Here is a 16435-nt window from a genome sequence, read left to right as displayed (position 1 = left end):
GTGACTAAAATGAGCCAGTCTTTTGAACGGCTCTTTGAAAGGAACGGATCCCAGAGATCCGGCTCACTTCAAAGAACCATAAATCCCATCTTTACCCAGTGTCTGTCTGTGTGCGCATGCGCAAACTCCTACGGCGCAAACCTTGTTGTAATGACCAATTAGCCACCAGAGGTGTCGCCAAAAGCACTACTCTGAGATGGTACACAACAACAAACGAGGCAGCCAGAAGCATAGGCCAGAAGGCTCACCATCACTATGAACTACAATATCCAGCAGCATCGAGTGAAGCATAACGTCATCAACGTGCGCTGAACCGGTGCTTGTTTTGTTTTGGACGACGTCGACGAACGTGTGGAAGAGAAAAGTAGAAGAAAGAAGCTGAATATAAGTCGCACGTTTTATTTTTGTGTTAATTGTTCGTGCACCACATTCCAGGAACTATCCGGTAGGTTTACGTTTCAACATTAACAGCCGCGAACTTTGCACTGCGTGCTAATCATCTAAAATGCCTCTGTGTGGTTCCTGTGGAAATAAGCCTCGGCTTTCTAGGATCTCCTTTTAGTTGACCTTGTACCAGTGATTTGTACTGTCAAGAAACTGTACTTTTTTCTATTGCAAACTTCTAATAAATTCTTCAATCAATCAATCAATGCGTGAGATCTAGTTAGTACAGTAGCTAAACGTATCATGAAATGTAAAAAGAATAACACTGCCATTGATTCATCTCTGTCTGTGCTAACAGAATAAAATTGCCAAAACATCATGTTTATGCCGAGAGCCCTGAAAGTAAAGCGACCTGCCGAGGTCCATGCAGGACAACGTCCTACTGTAAAGAAGACCAAGGTGGGTCCTCCTCCTCCAGGAGCAGACAGGAGGGAGACCCCCGTCCAAAGCTCCACTGCAGCCCCTCTGGACCGGGAGGAAGACCTAGACCGCGAGGAAGACCGTATAGATGTTCACCTCACAGCAGAACAGAAAGCAGCACCACCACCAGCAGCCACAGTTACACATACACCATCTGTGAAAGAGAGCCCACCATGTGAGGAGGACCGTGGAAGGGGCCCTTCTTCAGATGACAGCGAGGAGGATGAAGATGACGAGGAGTAGGCCAATTATTACATAATCGCCTATATCGCAATTATTTGGGATATGACAGTAATCCTCATTCACACATTTTCAAATATATAAAAAAGCTGAAATAAGCTTGTAGATCAACTACTTCTGCAATTTGTATCTATACAATTATTATAGATATATGTCAATATGTATATTTAAGTTATTTGTCATATCTTCCCTGTGCAGTTTTTGATTATGAAACCTTAAAGACAAACAGAAAATACAATTTACAATTTATTCCAATGTTCATTGCCATTTGCCAAACACAATTAAATCGTTAAATGCAATTGTTTGAGTGACAATTTAATCGTCAACTTAAATGTGTGATCGTGACAGCCCTAGCGAGGAGGAGGAGGAAGAGGAGGAACCGGTCAAGTCGTTCAGGAAGAGCCAGAGGTGGCCTCAGCCCGGGGAGCCGGCGTGCGTGATGTGTGGCCGCTACGGGGAGTACATCTGCGACAGCACCGACAACGACGTGTGCAGCCTGGAATGCAAGGCCAAGCACCTGGCCCAGATGGGGATGGGGACCGGGGCGGAGGCGTTCGACAGCAAACACAGAACAGACAGGTAGGGATGGCGGCACGATAATCGCTATTACTTTATCGCGATGAAAAGAATCGCTCACGATAATCGTGTCGCAGAGATTTTAACTTACTGTGAACGTGTCTTCTGTCATAAACTAGGATGAATTAGCTTTTGTTTAGCTGCAAATTCAATACCACTTAAAAGCTCTATACTTGAAACTAACCTGTAAAGACCTTATTTCACACTAAACAAATCGATTCGCCAAAAATAGCTGATCTACAAGCTCACATTGTTGTGAGCTTGTGGATCGGCTATGTTTGTCGAACGTTCTCCCCCCCAGAATAGGGATGCTGGCGATTCAAGTGGTTAAGAACGTTTACGTTTTAAGCATATCGTCACTGTCGGGCAGAAACCTCGTATCTCCAAGTTTCAAAGTAAAGCACTGCTTCATCATACATGGCTATCGCACAAAAGTAGTGAAAACAGCTGATCTACAAGCACACAACGCCTCGCAGTGCGAGGCATTGTGTGCTTGTAGATCGGATGTTTTCACTAGTTTAGATCATTTTTAAAATGATAAATACAAAACAACATGATAAATACAAGGTTTCCACCCGACAACAACGATATTTTGATTGTCGCGATGAGCGCCGATGACACTGTTAATCGGTTCACTATACTTTTCCACAATAACCGTGACATGCAATTTTCATATCGTCCCGTTCCCTAATGACAGGACTGCTCTACCTGCAGAACCCGCCGTCGACCCTGGTGGCGGCTCCTCCACCCCGGACAACCATCACACATCCGTCTACTCCTACAGAGAAGACCCCTTCATCTCGGGGCTGACAGAGGACCAGGTGCAAAGAGTAAAGCAGGAACTGGGCATCTCCGCCCAGGGCACGGACGTGAGCAGACCCATCGTTGAGTTTCAGCACTGCGGCTTCCCCGACACGCTGGCCGCCAACCTGAAGAAGGCGGGCTACGAGGCTCCGACGCCCGTCCAGATGCAGATGGTGCCGGTGGGCCTGTCGGGCCGGGACGTGATCGCCAGCGCCGAGACGGGCTCCGGGAAGACCGTGGCTTTTCTGCTGCCGGTGGTGGTGAGGGCACTGGAGGTACAGTATGATATATCATTAGTGTAGATGCCAACCAGATTATAGTACTTGCCCGACTTTCTTCCATCTTTACATCTTTCCGGATAAACGTTATTTTGCCGCGCTACTCCTCCCACAGTTTTCGTGGCACGTACTTGGGCCATATGTCAAATCGACCGGCTTCATCGGGACTCGTCTGCTAAGAGATACATTATATAGTTTTAAAATGTACATGAATTTATTAGTTAATTAATTTTCTCCAGTTGACTTGAATGGGAAAATGCAAAAATTAAGCTTTTCCCAAATATGGAGATGACTGACATCATAGGTCGATGTCTGACGTCATAGACCACAGGGGATTGACACAGTATGTCCATATATGGGCATTCCAATATATGGTTTTAATATTGATGACATCAGGGATCTCCATATATGGGCATAAAAGGGACAAGGACGTAATTTATTTGCAAGTGTGACTCGCGTCACAGCAACCACACTTACAATTTCCCAGAATATTATTGTTATTGACATTTAAGGTTCTCTTCTTACACCTTTAACCAGGGCAGCTATCTAAAATAGTAATGCCCTTTTGCCTCGCTTTCATACAGTTACATAACACTGTCCTGAATAACCCCACGTTGATCAATAACGTTCTGTCTTATCAATATCTTATCTTATAAATCGTCACATGGGAACCATTCTTGGTCACACTACTCTTTGTCACTGAGCAGTTGGAGGTGGAAGGTTTAAACCTCTGGCTCAAGGACACCAACAACAGCAGAGTTCTATTCATTCATTTCAGTCTCAAATATTGCTATAAAAAAACCAAAAAAAAACAAAACAATAGTCTGCCTGTCTGATAAGATCTCTCTCTCTAAGATCTCGTCCATGATGTCTTATTAATATTATGTCGCCACTTTGAATAGTAAATGAGAAGGTCTGTTTCATGTCTTCATTTGAAGTAGTGTTTATCCATGACAATCATTAGCCTGCATTATCATCAGTAGGGCTTATTGGTGCTGGTTTGAGAAAATAAAATAATATATTGCACTCATCCTGGGGGATGTGAAGTTCAGAATGATACTAAGAAAACATTTCTTAAAAATATAAATGTCTAGAGATGGGCTTGAACTTTAATCCTGTTTGTTGTTAAAGCAGTATTCTCTCTTGAGACCTCGCACCATTTGTGGAGAAAGTAAAGTTGGTGGAAATCAGTTCAATTTGATCCTCCTCTAGCTTTAGCTGTCCCCCCATGGACACAACAACGATTAATTCATAAGCAGAGTTCTATTTTTATCCTTTATAATCTGTGCAACCCCAACTTTCAACAAATAACTAACTGTCTTTCCTAGCTATTGAGAAGTAAACTTAACATTAAAATTCAAAGTTCAAGTTTGTAACAGAAATTGGCTGATGGCTACTTACAGTCTTACTTTGTATGTATGTATGTATGTATGTGTGTATGTATGTAAATATATATATATATATTAGTCTGGAGGATAGTGACGAAAATCGCTCACTTTTTCATACAAGCGTGATATTTGGTACATTTGTACAGTTTGGGGCCCTGAACATTTTCAGATATGGAGCCATCGCAAAACCGTCCCCCTGGTGGCCATGACAGCCATGTTACTTTCCACCATTACCAATTAATGTATTTTGCATCATAACTCCTAAACAAAACATGATAATACAGAATAGTTGATGTCTAGACCTATGTTTTTATGGTCAAGGATTCCATTGATATCATATACAACATCATAAACTGTTCAGGTGAATAGTTAATGGTCAATTTGGTGATGTTGTGAGGTAGTCTGCTGGTTTTGTCTGAACATTTTTCACTTTTTCATAAAAGTATGAAACTTGGTACACTTTGGGATGCTGAACATTTTCAGATATGGAGCCATCGCAAAAACGCCCCCTGGTGCAGCCATGGTGGGCATTTTAATATCAGCCATTACCAGATAATGTATTTTGTGTCTTATCTCCTGAACCATACATGATAATACAGAATATGTGATGTCTACACCTATGTTTTGATGGTCAAGGATTCCATTGATAATCTGTACAACATCATAAACTGTCCAGCTGAATAGTTAATGGTCAATTCAGTGATTTGAGAAGGAAATCACAATATTTTGCCTCTGTTGAATACATTTGGTTTCATTGTCTTGTTATGTATTTCTTAAGCACATATATTTCATGTTTTTTGTTTGACTGATTGATTGATTGTTGTTGTTGATGATGATGAATCTATTCTTAAATCTTCACTGTCTCCTTCACAGCCTCCTCCACATTGACACTTTGCTGTGTGTGCACTATTAGGAGTTTCTTCCTTTTTTTCTTTCTTTATTGCATTTGTAATGCCCCTGGCAGCCTTTCTTGCAGCCACAACTTAAGAGCTGAAGGAGAGATTGTCTTGCCTGTGGAAGAATTGACCACGATGGCATTTCTGGTGCCACCTCAAATGCTTGTCCCCAACAGTGTACTCCTTGGTACACCGTACACTGCTCTTTTGAGGTGTTGCACCAGTGCATCCTTTGGGGGTATTTGCTCTCCTCTTCCTTTTTTGTGAATAACTCAAGACCAAGCTTGCTGGGTGGCATTTGCCAATCAGAGAAATGTAAATAATGACTTCATAACATGAAGGCATAAGAAACAACTGCAACAGAAGAATCCATAAAAGACATGGATGCTATGCAGATGAAATATGATTCCATCTGCAGCCTTTGAAAAAAATACAGTGACGTTTGCTCTCCTCTTCCTTTTTTTTGTGAACTAGCAATTCTTGGCCATCTGGCCAGTGATGTACATCAGACCAGTTACCCGTATATGGAGACCCCTGCATGATAGTCAACAATGTTATGTCAAATTAACATGCCCATATATGGGCATTATCAAATATGGGCATTCCCAGATATGTCCTTAATATTGATGACATTGGGACAGGGATCTCCATATATGAGCATAAAACGTATGTTAACACTCATTGACTGCCAAGGCCGGAGTTTCCCGAGTTATTACAGTACCCCCAGATTGCCATGGCCCGAGTTTCCTGAGTTTTCCCGTAAAAAAAAAAGAAAAAAATCCCAAAATGATTTCTTTTCAAAACATTTTTTTTCTAAAATGCCTAAAATGTATTAGGCATGATCGCAATCGCGAAATTGCATGTTTAGCCCCATAACAAACACATCTTTCAAAATGGCAGCCATGTTTGTTTACATTAAGACTTTGAAGGCTTCTATCTCATGAATGCCTGAATTTTCAAGTGGATTTTTTTGTTTGAAAGCTGTGAAAAGGTACTACACATGGTGCATGATCTAGGCATAGGCATGCACGGATCATTGATCAATGCACTAGAAATTTAGGAACTTGGGGGCCATTTTGAAAAGGCAATGAATGAGTTAATTCGGAAAGCCAAGCACGGCCATGGCGAGTTAGGGCCTGGGTTTGATGCCTGGGAATCTCCATATAGGGGCATAAAGGGGTATCCTAACATGGAATCATCTGGGAATGCCCATACTGTATGAGTATATGGACATTTTATTTATTTTATCCTTCATTAATATATGTCCATATACATATATGGACTTAATATTAATGTTTTCGGGGAAGGTAGGGTGTAAATCAAAGTAAAGCAGGCTCTTGGGCTAGTCAGGGCCTGGGATTTATGACATAAGACATTTCCATTCATGGGCAAAAAGGGATTTTGTTCCTGGGAATGCCCATATATGGACTTTTTATTTTATTTTATCCTTTACTAGAAATGACGTCATGTCAATATGTCAATCTCAGAGTGTTGTTAAACCATCGTTGCCCCTCGCGTTAGAGCACCTACAGGTAAAGGGCTCTACACTTTGTCACACTGTTTACACACAAAGGGTTTTTCTCCAGTGTGGGTACGCTGGTGTGTCTTCAGGGTACCTAACTCACTGAAACCCTTGTTACACTGTTTACACACAAAGGGTTTTGAGCGGTGGTAAACAGCTCCATAGAGTGGCTGTGCGTGTGTCTGTAGCCATTTCTCCTCAGCGTTTTGCCATAGCAATGTGTGTGTGTGTATGTGTGTGTGTGTGTGTGTGTAGCCTGTACATCCTAGACTTATATCCTAGTCTGAAGACGTTATGCAAGCACGACAACCGCTCACTTCACATTGGGTGTGATTTTTCTCCACTGTGGACACGCTGGTGTGTCTTCAGATTGTCTAGCTTACTGAAACCCTTGTCACACTGTTTACACACAAAGGGTTTTTCTCCAGTGTGGGTACGCTGGTGTGTCTTCAGGTTTCCTAGCTGATTAAAACCCTTGTCACACTGTTTACACACAAAGGGTTTTTCTCCAGTGTGGGTACGCTGGTGTGTCTTCAGAGTACCTAACTCACTGAAACCCTTGTCACACTGTTTACACACAAAGGGTTTTTCTCCAGTATGGATACGCTGGTGTGTCTTCAGAGTACCTAACTCACTGAAACCCTTGTCACACTGTTTACACACAAAGGGTTTTTCTCCACTGTGGACACGCTGGTGTGTATTCAGGTTGACTAGCTTACTGAAACTCTTGTCACACTGTTTACACACAAAGGGTTTTTCTCCAGTGTGGGTACGCTGGTGTGTCTTCAGGTTTCCTAGCTTACTGAATCCCTTGTCACACTGTTTACACACAAAGGGTTTTTCTCCACTGTGGACACGCTGGTGTGTATTCAGGTTGACTAGCTTACTGAAAATCTTGTCACACTGTTTACACACAAAGGGTTTTTCTCCAGTATGGACACGCTGGTGTGTCTTCAGAGTACCTAACTCACTGAAACCCTTGTCACACTGTTTACACACAAAGGGTTTTTCTCCAGTGTGGGTACGCTGGTGTGTCTTCAGGTGACCTAGGTGATTAAAACCCTTGTCACACTGTTTACACACAAAGGTTTTTTTTCCAGTGTGGGTACGCTGGTGTGACTTCAAGTGACCTAGCTGATTAAAACCCTTGTCACATTGTTCACAGTGGAAGGGTTTTTCTCCACTGCGGACATGCTGGTGTATCTTCAGAGTCGATACCTCAATGAAGCTCTTCTCCTTCCTGTGTAATTTATCAGATGTTTCTGTACTTCTCCTGGCTGAGATGAAGTCCTCACAAGATCTTGGATGGTCTGTGTCTCCTCGTTTCAGACTGGTTACAAAGGAAGATGAGGGGAGCTTTCCATTTCTCATCATTTTGACAGCAGAGGTTGTTGTGGCTCCTGATGTCTTCATGTCTTCATGGAGGAGAATCTGAGATGTGAAGGCGTATGGAAACTACTTGCACTGTTAATTGGAAGGCGTTTCTTTGTCAATTGTGAGGTGGAAAGATTTGGTTTTGATATATTCTCTGTCAATCTTTGTCTCCTTCTCAATTCTCTACATATCGCTGTGTCAAAGATCTCTCTTGGTCATACCCAGACTAAATGCAATGTTTAAAAACTGCATCACATCTTATTTAGGCTGACCAGAGATCTGGTCTTTGATGTCACAAAACATAAACCGTTGACATCATTCCTAACAACACCGATTTACACAGACGCATCCATCAGGCCCTTTTATAGTCTGGTTAGCTGAAATGTCATGTGAGGCTCACCAATCCACCGATCCCCATGAACGTTTTCGAACACTTATGCGGAAACCGCATGAGTGTCTGCAGTACACACTTTATAGTAAGATATTATGATGTCACGTGAAGCTTGACAAATTCTTGAGACTGGCCCATAGTCTGGTTGGCTGAAATGTCATGTGAAGCTCACCAATCCGCCAATCCTCAAGATTTTGGACATGTGCCCGTTTATGCCCATTGGATTGGCTCCGGGCATAGAAGGCCCCTCTCGTGGCCCTTATTTATGGCCTGGGATGTGAACTGGGTGATGTCATCACCCAGTTAATGACATCGCTCTGTGTTATTTCAAGGGTTTTCCCATTGGATGACATCACCATGTGTTTTCTCAAGGGCCTCTGGCGTTAATTAAAGCCCAGACCATTATGGTGGTGTCCAACTTGTAGATATCATTCGCGTATCCAGTTGTATCACGGTTGACCCCTCCGCCATGAATATATATGACCATTAACTATTCACCTGGACAGTTTATGATGTTTTACATGATATCAATGGAATCCTTGACCATCAAAACATAGGTCTAGACATCATCTATTCTGTATTATCATGTTTAGTTCAGGAGTTATGATGTAAAATACATTAATTGTTAATGGCGGAAAGTAAAATGGCCATAATGGCCACCAGGGGGCGTTTCTGCGATGGCTCCATATCTGAAAATGTTCAGGGCCCCAAACTGTACAAGTGTACCAATTTTCACGCTTGTATGAAAAAGTGAACGATTCACCTAAAATCTGGTCACTATCCTCCGGACTATATGTCACGGTTTGATAGAGAAACAGTACGGTCGAGAAACGGAGCACTCGTCGTGCGGCACGGGGCGGAACAAGCGGTCGCTTTGAGCCAAAACAACATCCTCCAGGCGGAGCCGCTCGATTGTCCACGACATTGCAAGCGGCGCGAAGGCGGCGCTCGGGGGCGAAGAGCGGGCCAGGGCCGCGCGGCCGGCGGAGGAGTTACGAAGCCGTGGTGAATGCAATCGTTATATTTATGCCCAGGCCGTAAGGCCTGGGCAAGCCCACGATAAACGCCCTGTCCAAGTGACTTCAATGGAGCGCTCCCTAGCTCATAGTAAGCTAATGGCTAAACACTGCCGAGCTAGGCTAGTAAATAAAGAAAGAGTCGCAAACGAGTGACGTCAGCGCCTTCACTAGTGAATGGCTGTCGTCGCCATCTGGTGGTGATTGGTGTGTGGTGAACGACAAAACAAGCGCTCTTACAATGAACGTACTGAGTTACCCAAACGTACTGTAACATATATATATATATACCGGTGTATATATATTTAACTTTATCTCATACCAGACACATCGTGAACATTATTACATTGTAAACTAGGTAAACTAGTTTTGTGTGACTTGATTGTTTTGTAAATGCAGTTATTTGGATCTGTCCTGTGAAGAGCAGAGCAGATGCGTTTATAGTGTTTATACAGAATTGATGTATACAGTAGAAATGGATCTAATTCTCAACATTAAGTCCAGCTCTGCCTCTTTCTGTTCTCCCTACAGAGTCCAGTAGACACAGCGGGCCGCCCTGTGGCACTGATTCTGACCCCCACCAGGGAGCTGGCCATCCAGATAGAAAGGCAGGCCAAGGAGCTGTTGGTGGGCCTGCCCAACATGAGGACAGCCCTGCTGGTGGGAGGCATGCCTATGCCTCCTCAACTTCACCGGCTAAAACGCACAATCAACGTACAGTCTCTCATTCTGCCCTTTTTGCCTCTTTCATTGGTTATGACTGTAGAATTATGTGTGTGTAATATGTGTAATCCCAGCTCCATACTGGCAATTGGCAATATTGAACCATTTAATTTAGAAATGAAGCTGTAGTTAAAAATAGCACAGTTGCTAATATGGAAAAAGTGCAATAGAACCATTTTGTTATCAAATTAAAGATGAGTAATATTTTGTGCAAATCTGGCAGCCTAAACAAACGTTGCCATCAGGACACTGGCTGACAATGATTTCAGTGTTCAGTCCTTTTTGTCATCATCACCAGCTAATTAACCTTTTGATGTTGCTCCCCTCCAGGTTGCCATAGCAACACCTGGGAGGCTACTTGAGTTGCTGAAGCAGGGGGCGGTGAAGCTGGATGGAGTCAAGGTGCTGGTGGTTGATGAGGTATGGACATTATGTTAATTAAGTTATAATGTACAGCCAGCTGGTCATTATTGCAAAATACATGGTGAGGGACAGAGTGGCACTTATGATGCAATGATGACCGGCTTACTGGAGAGGCGTGGCTAGAGAAACGGATGTGTGTAGGCAGGGGTTCTTGCCATCAGTTATCTTGACCGATACCAAGTACGAGTATTTTAGCCCTTGGTATCTGGCCTCTTCCAGGTACCTTGTTCAGCTCTGTGGCCCCTGAATCGTTCAGGCCAGGGGTCCTGTTTTTTTATATATAGTCATGTAACATTTTATAATACATTTTACAATTGGGCATTTACGGTACTAGATGCCACAGAGCAACGCACAAATTGCAAGGTCGGTGGCGTATTTGGCATGAAGCCTTGTCAAAAAACGACAGGTAAATTAAATGTGCAAAGAAAACAAGGATATCAGGTAAAAGTCAAACATAGCATCAGCATGTAAATATCTTCTTACATGGCATTTACATTAGTATTGTTATTGGTGGTCAAGCAAATTTAAGTTAATACATATCTTGTGTTTTCCACAAACTAAGCAACTATCCCTAGGAAGGTTCTGTTTATTGTTTATTAAGTTTATTGGTTAATATACATGACCGTATGTGTGACATTATTGACTTGCATCAATCAAATTGGCATATTGTTTTTGTGTTGTGTTCCGCAGGCAGACACAATGTTGAAAATGGGATTCCAGCAACAAGTTCTGGAGGTCCTGGAACATATCCCTGAGGAACACCAGACTCTGCTGACCTCGGCCACCATACCGAAGGGCACGGAGCAGCTGGCCGCCCGCCTGACCCGCGACCCCGTGGCCATCACCATCGGGGAGAAGAACCAGCCCTGTGCCAACGTCAGGCAGATCCTGCTCTGGGTGGAAGAACCCTCCAAGAAGAAGAAACTGTTTGAGATCCTCAATGTATGTTCCACATACAGTATGATATGCTGCTCTAGTAAATACTTGGACATAGACCAGATCATTAGAGCTTTCCCACCCGTACATGAGTAAGCCCTCCCACTGGCATACTTTGATCACGGTTATGAAACTGTGCCAAAAAGAAACTGTATACACCTTTCCGACAACACTGTTTCACATGCATTCAGTTGAGGATATCTGGGGCGGCCATAGCTGAATGGGTAGAGAGGCCACTTGGGAAACGGAAGGTCCCAGGTTCGATGCATGGCCCCAGCAATGTGTCGAGGTGTCCTTGAGCAAGACACTTAACCTCTAACTGCTCCCCTGTGCACTCAGGTCTGACCACAGTAATCAGCTGGGTGAAGGTGAAATCTGAATTTCCCTCATGGGATCAAACAGGTCTAATTATATTCCAGAAACTGCAGTGTTGCGGGAATGCTGTGCTCTAGGCATCCTGCTGGCAGAAGCTCTCAAAGACTTCTCCTGTGTAGATTTTACCAGCTGGGAATGAATCTATTGACACTACAGTCACAAGCTTAGCTTGAGACTCAGTAGACCACTATTGCGGTTGTCCCATTGTGTAAAAGTAGTACTTTGTCAACCACAGACCATAATTAGCAACTATCCTTGACAAAACTCCAAGATTAGTTCTAATGTTGTGTTGTCCATCATTTTGTGGGAGTAGCTTTCAAACAATGGGAACCCATTCTGTAGTTTTCCTTTGGTTTAGCCTCTAGGGGCACCACCTCCTTTTTTGTGTAGAGACAGGAACTCTGTTTGGTTCCTCCCCTTTCTTAGTCCACTCATAGACGTAGAAAGGTAGACGCCTCATTCGCCCATTCATTTAGATTTTTGAATTTCATACTGCCACTCTCGGTGAGCCTCAACATCCAATGCAACTGTGTGCCTGGAATTTAATAAACTGGCTGTGAGTGGAGGGAATTCCTGACGCGCCGAACACCAGTCTCTACTGGACCATATTTAGACAGCCGTTACTCCAGCCCTAAACCCCCCCCCCACCACCACCACCACCACCACCACCCTTGTCCAGAGGAAATGGGTGGGCCCTGATCCATGGCCTCTGTCCAGGAAATCGGCTCGTACCATTTATGCAGCACGGGGAACAGGAAGGCCCTGCTTTCATACACCCAGTGGATAGATGTCATTAGATCATAATGTGTGAGTAACCAGAGCCCTTGTAGGGGACATGGGTATGTGGTGAGTTTCACATTCTAAGCTCTCATTAGGACTGGCATGATGACTAAATGTTTCCCCCCATCTAAACTTTTGTATTTAAGAGGCCAGAGTGCAAGTATGATTCTGAATCAAATGCAAACCAGGTCTGTGTAGAGAAGTGTTTAAAGGACCATTCCATCGTCCATATATCCATCCATACATTACATACGGTGCAGTGAATGATACAGTAGACCATTTTTGATTAATGGCCTTTTTGGGGGGGTTTTATGTTTGTTTAAAATGTCTACATAGTCATTAAATGTTACTAGACATAACTGAACAAAGCCCTTTGCACACAGGACAGTTGCGTTGTTTTTTTTTGCGTTTTTTTTCGTTTGCTGCATGAATAAAACGCATTGGATTTGGTGTGCAATGCTGTGCGGAATCGGCGCTGCAGATCCCAAAAGGAGTCATAAAAGGAGTGATGAGTTTTTTACCGCATGCGACAAGACGCACAAATCGAACTGGGTTCGATCAAGAATAAAACGCACGGCCGCAGCCACTCGTCGCACGGCTAATTCGGATCCGGTGTGCATGAGGCCGTAGAGAATCATTGTTTTCTTTAAAAAAAAGAAAATTTCCGTTTTATCCGTGCGGATAAACGCGCCTGGGTGCAAAGGGCTTAATTGAGTCACTGTTGGCTAAAATTCATTGTGTGGTTAGAAAAGTCATGGAGGTCATTTCATTTGGAAATCAATCTTTTCACCAGGGGCTATATTTGGCTAGACTTTTCAGATCATTACACACATTAAAATGGATTGAAATGCAGCACTAACATACTGTAACTGTCTGGCATAAAATATATTCAGTCAAGTCAAGTTAATTGTATTATAGACCTCTATGTCATTGTCAGGCAATGTGCAAGTTTAATACTGTACAGAAATAAATGCAATGCGTGCAGTGGCTTGCTCCAAAATCTAACAAACCACAATATACTGTGGAAAATGATTGGCAGTATGATTGTCAAGTATACCAGAGTCAATGGTCCGAACATGCCAGCCCACTGGTATGGTCTTTAAAACAGTGGTTTTCAACCCTTTCAGGCTGTGAGGCCATGACCCCCAAAATAATCATATTTGAACTGGGGACCCCCCACCCTGACAAGCACTTGTAATGTTGGAGATGGTGGCATTCAAGTTTGTTCCACGGATAAATATTGTGAAAATAGCAGATCTACAAGCTCACAACGCCTCGCACCCATCTGACCACTTAACAGTTAAGGGGTCTGATGGGTGTGCCATCCATAAACCCATAACCCAATCCATAAAAAGGTTGAGAACCACTGCTTTAAAGAATTCCCTGTAGTGCCTCAATGGCTCATCATAAAGTGTGTGTGTGCTGACCACACAATCGCATGAATACCTGGGTGAGAATGTGTCTTCAGTGTGTTTTTTTTTTTTTTACCCCTTCTGACCTTTAGGACAGGAAGTTGTACCAGCCTCCGGTGGTGGTGTTTGTGGACTGCAAGCTGGGGGCAGACTTGCTGTGCGAGGCCGTCGCCAAGGTGATGGAGCTCAACGTCGTGGCCATCCACTCTGACAAGAGTCAGTGGGAACGTAACCGCATCCTCAGGGTGAGGCCACCAGCAGCCATGACACAGACAGTAAAACAATAAGACAGCCAGCCTACCATTAGATCGTTTTTAACATTAACCTGCCATCCCAAGTTTGGGCAGATTTTCAACTATATGCATTGTGAGGGTCTGCTATTGTTATTTTCGCTCTTAGTCATACAATGACATGCAGTATATAAGATTTACGTGGTTAAAGCTATTTCAATAGTGTTTAATATAACAAGTACATTTTATTTTTCTCCCACAATTGTCTTTAGAATAATCAAGGCATACAGTCCTTTTTGGGATAGATGTTCCCAGTAAGAATTTTACCGTTGTTGTGATGACCAAGTTTTGTCATACTTGTTATCAGTTAATTATTTTGTATATTATTTTGCACAGATGCTACACGCCAGGCTACAAAAGATGCACATGGCAGCTTTGTATAATATAAACCATTTAATGGTTCAGGGTGTGCTGGTCATTTAGTGTCTTGTTGTGCTTGTGTGCTCAGGGTCTTCTAGAGGGGGACTTTGAGGTGGTGGTCAGCACAGGGGTGCTGGGCAGAGGACTGGACTTGGTCAATGTTAAACTGGTGGTCAACTTCGACATGCCTTCCAGTATGGATGAGTACGTTCACCAGGTAGGTTCTACCTCCATAGAATGGCATGTTTAGCTCAGTGGTTTTCAAACGTTTGCCAAACGGCACACGAAAGGGCAAGTCAGCACTGAAGGCATACCTGTATTTATATCTGAGCACAATAGTCACAGATCTGCTATTTTTGGCTAAAGTTCTCAGAATTTGGAGGACCCCCTGTAGTAACTCTGAGGACCCCCTGTTGAAGACCCTTGCTTTACAGATCTGTAACTCTGAGAGTTATGGGCGACCTTGAAATTAAAAATAATTGAGAAGCACTGCTTTACTGACTTATTGTACCCCCTTTCCCCTCTTGCCTCCAGATGGGGAGAGCAGGTCGTCTGGGCCATAGAGGTACAGCCATCACCTTCCTCAACAACAACAACAAGCGTCTGTTCCTGGATGTAGTGAATAGAGTGAAGCCTACAGGCTCCATCTTGCCCCCGCAGCTCCTCAACTCGCCCCACCTCCACGAGCAGCAGAGGAGGGAGAAACAGAAATCCAAACCGCGGGCCGACGACCCGCTGGTCACCCAGAACAACCTCATAGACATCATCAGGAAACACGACCGCCGCAAGAAATAACCACTGTTGACTGTTATGTTCATTATGTCGGTGGTGCTCAAACCTTTTCATATCAAGGACCCCCAAATTGATGTGTTTTTGGCCACGGACCACCCATCTTAAAATGTTTTGTGCCCGGGACCCCGGAAGAAAAGATTTGTGTTAACAAAAATTCTAAATCATTCAAAGAACTCCAAACAGTTTTGATGTTCTTTAAAAAAAATAGCAGATGTACAAGCTCGCAGCACAGCACAAAGCGATGCGCTGTGAGCTTGTAGATCTGCTATTTCTTAATAGCCAACGTATAAATAAAATTATACATTATTATTTTAGATAAAGTGGTTAAAATGATTGTGATGCTGTATTAACACATTTTGCTGGGGACCCCCTGGAACCCCCTCAAGGACCCCTGGAGGCCCCTTTAAAACCTTAACTCCTCTATACTTTGTTTTTGTAGATCGGTGTTGGCTCTGTACTTGGTCCACTCCTTTTTCTCCTTTACACCAAACCTCTTTGCAAAAATAGCAAGAGATAATATCTGCAAACTCCAATGTTGGAGCTTATAGATTTGGTATTTTGGGGCGAGAGTAGGGCAGCTAGTGTTCAAGTTGTTAGACTTAAGCCTGGTTTTATTTATTGGCTATTCAAAAATAGCAGATCTACAAGCTCACAAAGTGTCGTGAGTTTGAAGATTGTCTACTTTAGAATGAAGTTGACAAATGTTCTCCTATGGGGGTCCCTAACTTTTGGGGTCATTTGCATGAAAATGTTAAAGATAATGTAAATGTTTAATTTGTGTTTGATAAATTGTAAAAATATGAATTTCTTGTTATGTCACTCAGCTATATTTATATGTATATACTGCATTTATATACAACATCAGTTGGCTTTCCAATCAACACAGATGACTAAACAAAAACCATGATAACCATTCAAAATCATAACCCATGAAAGCACAACTAAAGTATAAACTCAAAAATCGCAATAAACCTATAAAGGCTGAGGCCATACAC

The 16435-nt window shown here is 43.1% G+C and overlaps 1 protein-coding gene across 1 annotated transcript; it reads left to right on the top strand.

Moving 5' to 3' along the window:
* The first annotated feature begins 328 nt into the window (after positions 1-328).
* On the top strand, positions 329-16150 carry ddx59 (DEAD (Asp-Glu-Ala-Asp) box polypeptide 59). Its single transcript, XM_080722017.1, has 10 exons — positions 329-445; positions 743-1103; positions 1453-1683; positions 2378-2759; positions 9881-10063; positions 10403-10492; positions 11186-11437; positions 14091-14243; positions 14737-14865; positions 15183-16150. Exons 2-10 carry the CDS (start codon positions 763-765, stop codon positions 15441-15443), a joined length of 2022 nt encoding a protein of 673 aa, XP_080578143.1. The 5' UTR covers positions 329-445; positions 743-762; the 3' UTR covers positions 15444-16150.
* Positions 16151-16435: the final 285 nt, after the last annotated feature.

This window comes from Nannobrachium achirus, assembly GCF_963921795.1.
Source record: "Nannobrachium achirus genome assembly, chromosome: 1".
NCBI lineage: Eukaryota > Metazoa > Chordata > Actinopteri > Myctophiformes > Myctophidae > Nannobrachium > Nannobrachium achirus.
Note: the sequence above shows the minus strand (reverse complement) of the source record. Positions and strands in the feature narration are given on the sequence as shown.

Excerpts from the sequence above, each read along its gene's own strand:
- ddx59 (XM_080722017.1), top strand. The coding sequence starts at position 763 with ATGTTTATGCCGAGAGCCCTGAAAGTAAAGCGACCTGCCGAGGTCCAT. Across the intron at positions 10,064-10,402 it reads GGCTAAAACGCACAATCAAC|GTTGCCATAGCAACACCTGG; the intron begins GTACAGTCTCTC and ends GCTCCCCTCCAG. Across the intron at positions 14,866-15,182 it reads TGGATGAGTACGTTCACCAG|ATGGGGAGAGCAGGTCGTCT; the intron begins GTAGGTTCTACC and ends TCTTGCCTCCAG.